Source organism: Alexandromys fortis, unplaced genomic scaffold (genome assembly GCF_014885135.2).
Source record: "Alexandromys fortis isolate MF-2015 unplaced genomic scaffold, M_Fortis_MF-2015_v1.1 scaffold_39, whole genome shotgun sequence".
NCBI classification, from domain to species: domain Eukaryota; kingdom Metazoa; phylum Chordata; class Mammalia; order Rodentia; family Cricetidae; genus Alexandromys; species Alexandromys fortis.
This window is the reverse complement of record NW_026067918.1, coordinates 10,556,826-10,567,907: the sequence shown is the minus strand read 5'-3', so window position 1 is coordinate 10,567,907 and position 11,082 is coordinate 10,556,826. Positions and strand designations below refer to the sequence as shown.

General features: G+C 49.3%; 1 protein-coding gene across 1 annotated transcript; it reads right to left on the bottom strand.

The window, feature by feature from the left end:
* Positions 1-5,236, bottom strand: Birc5 (baculoviral IAP repeat containing 5). Its single transcript, XM_050140017.1, has 4 exons — positions 5,007-5,236; positions 4,528-4,637; positions 2,458-2,575; positions 1-323 (listed from the first exon to the last, which is right to left on the bottom strand). Exons 1-4 carry the CDS (start codon positions 5,115-5,117, stop codon positions 234-236), a joined length of 429 nt encoding a protein of 142 aa, XP_049995974.1. The 5' UTR covers positions 5,118-5,236; the 3' UTR covers positions 1-233.
* Positions 5,237-11,082: the final 5,846 nt, after the last annotated feature.

Here is an 11,082-nt window from a genome sequence, read left to right as displayed (position 1 = left end):
CCGCCATAGGTCCTGTCACTGGAGACTGCCCGCCTCCTCACCCACTCCTTTCCTCACTGCTTCAGTCCAGGTGACAACAGAGCAAAGCCAAAATATCAAGAGAGGTAAGCACACAGGCTGAGCCACTTCCAAGCGAAGACAAAAATAGTATTTGACATCCAGTTTTAAAATACCAGCTGGGACACGTGGCTTCAATGTGGCATGTCACTCGGGCCCAGGTCTGCAGCAAAGGCTCACTGACAGGCAGCCAGCTGCTCAATGGAGTGGCGGATGGTCTTTGCAGTTTCTTCAAATTCTTTCTGCTTGCTGTTGGTCTCCTTTGCCTGCAATAATGAACATACACATTGGCCTGGAGTGGCCTAGGGGGAGGAGCTTGTCAGACAAGAGTGAAGCCCTTGTTCCATTACCAGTGTGACAAAATTAAGTACAATAATTACTAAAAAGAACGTTACTATTTGTGTATAGCTTGAAATTGAACCTAGGGTCTTATGCATAATAAGCAAATACCCCCAAGTTCTGTCTTGCTTAATTTTTTTAAATATTTATTTATTTATTTATTTATTTATTTATTTATTTATTATGTATACAATATTCTGTCTGTGTGTATGCCTGAAGGCCAGAAGAGGGCACCAGACCCCATTACAGATGGCTGTCAGCCACCATGTGGTTGCTGGGAATTGAACTCAGGACCTTTGGAAGAGCAGGTAATGCTCTTAACCTCTGAGCCATCTCTCCAGCCCTTGCTTTATTTTTTAAAGAAATAGGGATTCATGTTGCCCAGGATAGCCTCTAATTTACAATCCCCCTCCTCACCCAACCAAATTAGCTGAGACTGCGCCCTAGGATTGTCCTCTATACCACCAAGCCAGGGTTAAAGAGAACTTAAAAATACTAAACTGACAAGAAAAAGCCCTGGAAAATGGCTGTGCTCCTTGTGGTGGGCACTCCATAGCCCCACAGGGAGCTGCAGAGGCTCCGGATAACGAGCACTGGCTGGTCTTCGGAGGACCCAGATTGGATTCCTGGTACCATAGGTAGCTCCAGTTCTAGTGGAGCCAACGCCCTCTTCTGACCTCCACAAGCAAAACACCCCCCACACATAAAATAAAGTCTAAATAAGTAAATGGCAGGGCAGGCCTTTAATCCCAGCCCTTGGGAGACAGAGTCAGGTGGCTCTCGGAGGGTGAGGCCAGTCTGGTCTACACAGAGAGTCCCAGTGCAGTCAGGGCTGCGTGGTGACGCCTTATCTCAAAAGAAAAACAACAACAACAACAAAAAAAAAAAAAAACAAGGGGGCTGGAGAGATGGCTCAGAGGTTAAGAACACTGACTGCTCTTCCAGAGGTCCTGAGTTCAATTCCCAGCAACCACATGGTGGCTCACAACCATCTGTAATGAGGTCTGGTGCCCTCTTCTGGCCTTCAGGCATACACACAGAAAGAATATTGTATACATAACAAATAAATAAATAAATAAATAAATATTTAAAAAAAAAAAACACAAAAACAAAACAAACAAAAACAACCAAAACCAACAAAAAACAAAGGTTGAGTCTGGAGAGACGGTTCCGAAGTTAGGACACTGGGTGGTGTCTTTTCTTCTGAGTGTCTTTCTCTTGACTCTGTGCCCAACTTGTATTAAATATCTTTATTAAACCCAACTCTACTTCAGAAAAAAAAAAATCAGTAACAAAAATGAATGCTAGGGAGTAGGAGCAGCATCCCCAGAGTGTCTGAGCATGCTCCAATCAATCCCTCCTCCTGACAACAAACTGTCACCAGCCATTTCATAACGACCTCCACCAAGGAACACAGCTTATGAACTGAAGAGAAACTTCATAACCATCACAGCAGGTCCTAGCCTCTGCCTTGCAACACAGAACAATGCCAGGACCAGGGCCAGGGCCAGCTGGCAGCCGGCCTTCCAGCATCAGGGTCAGGGCAGAGCATCTGGCTCCTTCTCAGTGCTCTGCCGGTAAGCCCCTCCCAGAATCTTCCCCCTAAAAGGCTGCCAAGTGTAACACGTAAGGACACAGGCTACCTGGTGAAATTTGAACGTCAGATAAGCAGTGAACCATCTAAGCAAACTATGGTGTGTTCGCACGGACTCTGGCTTGGCTGCACGGGAGCCTCCTCCCAGTGGATTCACAATGCCACCTGCCCCCCCAGGGACTCCACGTGAATGGACAAACAGCAAAGCTCAGCTGGTCCTCTGCTTCTGCCCCCTTAACCAACTCTACCCACACTGCTGCCACCACAGGAGGGTCAGCCTGTGCCCACGGCTTCCCGCAATGGTTGCCCCTCAGGTGAGGAGATCCTACTCAGGTCTTCTGACTGCACAGCCCCTGTCTGTCTAGCTGCACATGCTCCCCAGGGATGGGAGCACTTCCTGAGGCAGGGCCTGCAGGACTTTGGGGGAAGTGGCTTTGTTCTCTGTCCTTACTCTCAACCATACATACAATTTTGTTCTTGGCTCTTTCTTTCTCCAGTTTCAAGAATTCACTGAGGGTTAGTTCTTCAGACTGCTTCTTGACAGTCAGGAAGGCACACCCAGGCGAGTGCTTTTTATGCTCCTCTCTAGGAAAATCAATAAACCATCATGTCAGAAGAGCCAGTGGCTACGCATCACTGACAGCCCATCTCCCATCATCATGGCTGTCCTTGGCACACCCTGCTCTGTATCAGGTCCAAAATGTATCCCAGAAACACCCCACACAGCTTAGCTTCTCTTCTGGAGTCTTTAGCAATCAGTAGAAAATGTTGTATGATTCAAATTCAGAAGAAAAGCTGGAGAAAATGGCTCATGGTTAATAGCACTGGCTGGTTTCCCAGAACCTGGGTTTGGATCCCAGCACCTGAAGGGACTGTAGCCAGCCTGAGCCTGGCAAACATGGCTCTGGCAGGGCTTGCCCTTCTCCCCCATCCCTCTGCCTTGCTAATAGCCATTAGATTACATCCCTAAAGCTGGCCCCCAAGCTATTCCCTCATTTAACCACTTCCTCCTCCCAAGGCAGACCACCAAAGTCCAGCTATCAAAAGTCCCCTCTGGCTCCCCTAATTAACTTCCCAATTTTAAACCCCTCATCCTAACACCGGGTGCCCCTTTACCTTTATAAACTGTGCCCGACAGTCTCTTCCCTATCCAGGCAGTCCTTTGTCCCGCGCAGACACCCCTGTCCTCTGCCTCTTCCCCTTCTCCCTCTTTTCTATCTCCTTCACCAGCACATCCTAGCCCATTCTAACACAGACCTCCCCAGGCAGTGGTGTACACCTTTAATCTCAGCAGAGACAGGAGGATCTAAGTCCAAGGCCTGCCTGGTCTATAAAGTGAGTTCCAGGACAAGCTCCAAAGCTACAGAGAAACCCTGTCTCAAAAAACCAAAAAAAGAAACAAACAAAAGACCCCTGCAAGGTCATTTGCTGCTGTTTTTCTGCCCGAGTCAGAAAGCAGCCACTGTAACTTTCTTCTGTGTAATAAAGGAGCTCGGTGAAAACAGGTGGTGTGGGTGTGGTCTGTGCCTAATCCAGGGTCTAGGAGGACCCTGCTGTGTGGGAGTCCCCTTCAGCTCCCACCATCTGTAACTCCAGTTCCAGGGAGTTGCCCTCTGAAGGTACCAGGCACATACATGGTGTACAGACATACATGCAGGCGAAACAACCATATGCAGAAATTTAAAAATTAAATAAACTCAGAGGAATTGCATGTCAAATCCCTTTAAAATCTGGGCCACCCAAATGGCTCAGGATGTGGGGGTGCTTGCTGCCAAACCTGCTCGCCTGAGTTCAATCCCAGGGAGCCACACAGTAGAAGCAGAGAACTGACTCCCCAAAGTTGTCCTGACACCCACACTCACCATGACACCAGCATCCAAACACATATGAAACAAAACATAAAGTAATAATAATATATACAAAAATCTGTGGCTGGAGATGGGATAGTGGTTTGGAGTCCTTGCTGCTCTTCTGCAGAGCCTGTCTTTAGTTCCCAGCACACCACATCTCATAACTGACTATAACTCCAGCTCCTAGGGATCTGATGCCCACACCCAGAGCAGAAACTAAGACACACATGTGTGCACTAACCAAAACCAAACAAAACAAAAAAAACCAAATCTTAAAATATCTCCTGCGGGCCAGGCAGTGGTGGTGCACGCCTTTAACCCCAGCAGTCGGGAGGTAGAGGCAGGTGGATCTCTGTGAGTTTGAGGCCAGCCTGGTCTTCGGAAGGAGCTCCTGGATAACCAGAGCTACATACCCCTCAAATATACAAATATCTCAGCAGACAAAAACCATCCAAGTTGGCAGTACTAGGAAAAGTTAGGCAGAAATTGAAAATTCAAGACTAGTCTGAGCTATGTAACAGGTTCAAGAACAGTTTGGAACACACAGCAAGTTAGAAGACCATGCTCTCTTACTAAATTCAAATGTTTTTAGTTTTTGTTTTTACCCCAACTCCAGTTCAACTCAAAAGGTTCCCAATGGAACCTGGGCACCAGGAAACCCATTGCGAGTAGCCTGCTGAGACTTACAGAGGGTTGTCATCTGGTTCCCAGCCTTCCAACTCCTTAAAGCAGAAAAAACACTGGGCCAAGTCAGGCTCATTGTCGGTAGGGCAGTGGATGAAGCCAGCTTCCGCCATCTGAAAACGACAGCACAGCTCGTGAGCACAATCAACAGGCTGGCTTTAATCCTATCATTCCCAGAAGTCGTTCCGGGCCGAGAGCTGGGGCGGCCTCTTTGGAGAGAGTGGAAAGAGGCCGTGTCTACCGGACCTAACGACAGTGGGCCCCAGCCTTAGCGGCTCAGACAGAAGGATGGGGAGAAGTGGGGCGGCCTCGCCGAGGACAAGGCAGTCGTCCCGTGTCTTGGGCAGAGCAAAGCAGCTTAGCCCACAATGCGAAGCGAGGGTGGGGCTCCTGACCCGGGGCCCAACCCCTCCCGCCGTCAGGCCCGGGCAGGAGTCGCTCCAAAGCGGGGGCACTGGCGTCCCGAGGCGGGGCGGGCTCACCCGCTCCGGGGTGCAGGAGCAGCCCTCCAGGAACGGCCAGTTCTTGAAGGTGGACATGCGGTGGTTCATGAGATACAGCTGCCAGGTCGGGGGCAGAGCCGGAGCGCCCATGACGGTGCTCCTGCAGCCGCCGCCGTGAACCACCGCCCGGACGCCGGAGATCGCGATTCAAACCCCGCGGGCGGCGGCGCGCCGTAGAGCACGCCGGGAGCGCCCCGCCTCCCCGCCGAGACGCGCGGCCTTCTGGGAGTGGGCGGGGGCGAGGGAGCCGCACAGACCACGCCCTCTAAGCGGCCTGAGCCGCTTTCTGAGCGCAGAAAGCGCGCGCGGCGAGCCGGGCAGGCCCCGCCCCTTGAGCGGCGGCGCGGGGCCTTCTGGGAGTGGCCGGCGCGGGGCGTGCTGGGAGTTGTATTCTCTGCGGCGCTGGCTGCTTGCTGGTCTGCCCGGGAAGTGTGAGCGGCCACTGCTCCGCTGCCTTCCGTTCGCTCTGCGGGCTGTCTGTCCTGCCTGCAGCCCACTTTCTGTTTGCAGGCTCCGGCTAGCTAGATACGTCCACAGCCCCCCTAGCTCATCCCGGAACGGAGAAGAGACCATCGGCTTGGCTCAGACTAAAGGGGAGCGGCCACACACGTCCACAGCGAGTCCGGGCGCAGAGCAAAGCTATGGCTTCCTGAATACGACTGCCGGCTGAGCTTGGTGCTGATGACGCGGCCTGGCAGCAGGCCCCTTTACAGTGTTTCTGTTCCGGTCAGGCCGCCTGAGGTTGCAGTGGCTTCTAAGGAGCTGCTGGCTGGGCAAGTCCGGAGACACAGAGCTCTGGTCTACAGGTTAACCTCTGTAGGCTCCCTGCCAGTGGAGCGATGTGGGCCAGATCACCTCACAGATGGTGAAGGAGTACAGGACCCCCATATGTACGACCAGACAGCAAAAGAGCGGTGTTTGTCAGGCTCCAAAGAGACCTGGGACAAGTACCACCTGTGGCTGCGCCTTGCTTTTCTCACCCTACCCTAAAACCAGGGGCTGAGCTGAGCTTCCCCTAGCTTCTCTTTTCAGCCGCATGCTCTCTTGGTTCCTCCCTTGCCCTCTCTTCCTCTCTCACTCTCTCCTTCTCCCTGTCTATGGCCAGGTTCAATCTGGACTCTTCAGATGTCCTGGCTGTACTCCCCCCCCCCCCCCCCCCCCCCCCATCTACAATGAAGCCCTGAGCGGTCATGTCCTCATTTTCACTCATGTTTAAAGGTCTCAGGCACTGCTGTATGTCACGAGCCGTTGAGGGCCATGACACAGACGCAGCAGATGGTAACTGATAATTTAGATGGCCACCCACCAGATGAGTAATTCTCTGATGGAGAGAACCCTATGCAAGCAAGGCTTTCGGGGCCACTGGCTCTGGAAACCACCTGCTTCTGTGTGTAAATTCACATATGCAAAAACAGCTGTGGAATCTCCCCATTGCCACGCATTTTCATGCAATTTGTACATGTAATCTCATGATTGCATCTCAGTCTTATGGGCACATCTATCTGTGGGTAAGTCAGGAAAATGACTTCTCATTAAAATATGATTTTGATATATAGAAAATAGACTAGGATATGCTTCATAGCCAATCTATTATTCCATGAGGACTGTAGGACACTTAGGCCCTGTTTTTTTATCACCGGTTCAGACTGGCATAGAGAAAACAGCAATTTCTCAGTCCCAAGACAAGTCACATACAATTTATCAATTCAAAACCTCAAGAGCAGGGGGCTGGAGAGATGGCTCAGAGGTTAAGAGCATTGCCTGCTCTTCCAAAGGTCCTGAGTTCAATTCCCAGCAACCACATGGTGGCTCACAACCATCTGTTATGAGATCTGGTGCCCTCTGCTGGCCTGCAGACATACACATGCACAGAATATTGTATACATAATAAATAAATATTTAAAAAAAAAAAACCTCAAGAGCAGATTCAAACTAGACTCATCATAAAATCTCGTGGTTAATAGCACTGATTTAGTTCACAGAGCATTGCCTTTTCCCTCATTTCTTTTTGGTTGGAGAAGGGCAGGTTGAGACAGAGGCTTGTTGTGTGGCCTAGGCTGGCCTCAGATTCTGTTTTCCTGCCTCAGCCTCTCTGGGGCTACAATTATAAGCCTTCAATATCATACCCAACTGGAGTTAAAACAGAGAAAATCCTAGTCAGGGTCCCATGTGGCCCAGGCTGACCTGGAAGTCACAATATACCTAAACTCCTGATCCTCCTGCCACCGTCTCCCGAGTGCTAGGATTATAGGCACCACACCGGGGTTCTGCAGTACCTGGACTGAGCCCAGGGCCTCGTGCATGCTAGGCAAGCACTCTAGCAATGGAGCTATCTATCTTTGTAGCCCAGGTCAAATGTGTATGCTTGTATGTGGGATTTGTTTTTGATTATGTGTGTGTGAGAGACAGAGGTGTTATGCACACTCCTAAACATAAATGTGGAGGCCAGAGGAGTACAATAGGTATCCACTCTGTCACTCTCCATCTTATTCCCTTGAGACAAAGTCTCTCACTGAACCTGGAGCTCGGCTGGCAGCCAGGAAGCCCCATGATCCTCCTGTCTCGACCCCACAGTGCTGGCTTAGGGATATAAACATGGCCATCCCCGGATTTTAACACATGTGCTAGGAATTCAAACCCACGTAAGAACACAGTGAGTGCTCTTACTGAGCCATCTCTTCAGCCCTCAGTCAAATGCTTTTAGCATCACAATTCAAATTTCTTGAATTTTATCTTATTTTAGCAAAACATTTGCCTGTAGGTGGAGATTTTCATCAGGCCTCAATTAGCTCTTTCTGCCAGCTGCTTCCTGAATAACTACTCAGAGACTTATTAATTATAAGTGCTTGGCCAATAGCTCAGGCTTATTACTAACTAGCTCTTACAACTTAAATTAACACATTTCTATTAATCTATGAGCTGTCACGAATCTCGTGGCTTTTACCTCTCCTGCATGCCCTGTCCTCTTTCCATCTGGCTGGCAACTCCTCTGACTCTGCTCTTCTTCCCAGAATTCTCTCTTAAAAAATCCTGCCTAAAATGGTCGATCAGCTTTTTGTTTTGATTTTTGTTTGTTTGTTGGTTTTTCAAGACAAGGTTTCTCTGTGAGTCCTCAAACTCACGGAGATCACCTCCTGGCAGCCAATCAGCTTTTTATTCACAATGAGAGCATATTTACAGCGTACAATGATTGTTGCGCAGCCTTCGCCATGTGCAATTGCACTGTTATCTTATAGATTTTATTCGTCTCTGACAGTAACCACCATTCTGAGCTGGGTTTCTTTCTCATCTTAATCATAAGAAAATTATGAGGAATTTTGTGAGAAAGAATTGGGAAAGGAAAACAGAGAGATTAGCAAAGGGTCAACTGGGATCAGAAGAAAGGGCCAGGTTGTGCCACTTTGACGTCCCAAGAGTCCCTGTTCTCTAAAACACTGCATAGTGTCACAACACTGTGAGGTCAAAACATTTGGGTCTTTGCTCACCTGAGAGTGTAAAACACCTGAGCGACTTATAATTTGTGTCTGTGCAAAAGGTGCTTATTAATTTTAAATTTTTAGACCAGGCTAGCCTCAGACTTAGAGATCCACCTGCCTGTGCCTCCTGAGTGCTGGTCATTTGCCATCATTGCCTGGCTTCCTCGGCTCTTCTACAGTTAAGCTAGCCAGACCTGCCTGTCCTTCACCATACTCTTTTTTTTTTAGACTTAATAGGTGTTTTGCCTACATGTATGTTGCAATGCCAGAAGAGGGTGCTGTGTCTACATGTGTGTATGCAATGCCCGCAGAGGCCAGAAGAGGGTGCTGTGTCAACATGTGTGTATGCAGTGCCCACAGAGGCCAGAAGAGGGTGCTGTGTCGACATGTGTGTATGCAGTGCCTACAGAGGCCAGAAGAGGGTGCTGTGCCTACATGTGTGAATGCAGTACCCGCAGAGGCCGGAAGAGGGTGTTGATTCCCCGGGAACAAGAGTTAGACAGTTGTGAGCTGCCATATAAGTTCTGGGTACTGAACCCAGGCCCCTGCAAGAGCAGCAAGTGCTCTCTTCACCACTGAGCCATGGCTCCTGCCCTATTCCAAGATGATTTTTTTTTTCAAGATAGGGTTTCTCTGTGTATCCCTGACTGTCCTAAAGCTCATTCTGTAGACCAGGTTGGCCTCCATCTTGGAGATGGGACTGCCTTGGTCTCCCAAGTTTAAGTAGTGCTGGGAATAAACGCATGGGCCACTACTGCCAGGCTGTTTGGGTTTTTTTTTTTTTTTTTTTTTTTGGTCAGTGAAAGAGCTGTGTAAAGGTTTGTGATGGTCAAGGTCTGACCAGGCATTCCTACCCCCACCCCGATTATTCAGTAACCAGCTTCAAACCTCCCAACCTTTGTCAGTCACTTATGTAATGGGACCTGTCTACACAGCCCCGTCTGCTGACCCACCCATTCCTAGCCAGGTTATTTGAGGGGTAAGTGGAGACTCAGAGCTACTGGGAAAAATCTGGAAGGTGCCTGAGTCCAGGTGAAATCAGATTCTGGAGTTTTACAGGCAACTACTGGATGCTAGGCAACAAGACAGACCCAAGGGAGGTCCAGCCTTCCCAGGCAGAGTCAGAGCAATTCAATAGGGCCTCCCTGCTAAAAAAAAAAAAAAAAAAAAAAAAAAAAAAAAAAGCTTTCAAACAAAACCCCCAACAGTCCTAAGTGCACATGAAGGGCCAGTGGCCAGGGCAGGACAACTGGGGAACCAGGAAAAGACCATTATCACGTAGGGGCCTAGTCAGCGGGTCAGCTCTCCACCATTTTCAAAGCAAGGAGACCAAGTGATGGTAAACCCTTCAGTCTGTTAAATAATTTCATAAAGACCTAGCCAGCTGATGGTAGCATACGCCTTTAATCCCAGCACTTGGGAGGCAGAGGCAGGCGGATCTCTGTGAGTTCGAGGCCAGCCTGGTCTACAAGAGCTAGTTCCAGGACAGGCTCCAAAGCTACAGGGAAACCCTGTCTCGAAAAGAAAAAAAAAAAAAACTAAAGAAAAAGATAAACAAAATAATCTTCTGCTTTGCCTATTGTAACCGCCTGCTGGAGACAGACACTGTCTCTCCCGGCCTGTGAAGACGAGGCCTTCAGTCAGCCCCCAGGCCTTCTACTGGCTTCTTTTAAACCAATAACTTCTTTTGGGGGGGGTGGATTTTTTTAAATTTTAAAAATAATACCTTTAGCCGGGCGATGGTGGCACATGCCTTTAATCCCAGGGAGGCAGAGGCAGGCGGATCTCTGTGAGTTCGAGACCAGCCTGGTCTACAGAGCTAGTTCCAGGACAGGCTCCAAAGCCACAGAGAAACCCTGTCTCGAAAAACCAAAAAAAAAAAAAAATAATACCTTTAATTTTAAAAAACTGTTGTTATTATTAGTGTGTGTGTATCCATGCATAGCACGGCACCTGTGAGGAAGCCAGAGGAGTTTCTGAGAGCTGGTTCTCTCCTTCCATCTTGGGATCCAGGCTCGAGACTCACATGGTCAGTCTCGTTCAGCAAGTGCTTTTACCTGCTGAGCCATCTTGCCAGCTCTTCTTGGATTTTGGAGTTTTGCTAGGGAGCCCTGAATGGCCTAAAGTTTACTATGCTGAGCTTACTGCTTCTCCCGCCTCTGCCTGTCTGCTGGGATTACCGGCAAATATCCTCCCAGCCCTCTTCTCTATCCTTGTTTTTACACGCAGCATCTCGTATATAAAGGTGCATTCATTTATGTTTTCTCTCGCCCGTCTTTGAGGATAGCCTAGGAGTGGCTCCCAGCCCATGTGAGCAATACCCAGGAATGTGGTAGACATCAGAGAGCCCTGGGGCGCGTGAGTCACCTCCTTTGCAACTCCAGAGTGGATTCTGGTCACAGCCCTCATATTCCCACAGTGACGTCCCCAACCCTCCTTCAACTCTTACTGTAAAGAGTCGAAGAATTCAGACAAAGCAAACACCCCTCCACGTCTTCCCGGCACCACGCCACCCAGAGCACAGAAACCTTCCCCGTGAATCTTACTAGACTTCTCCTTGTCTATTCATTGCTCTGTTT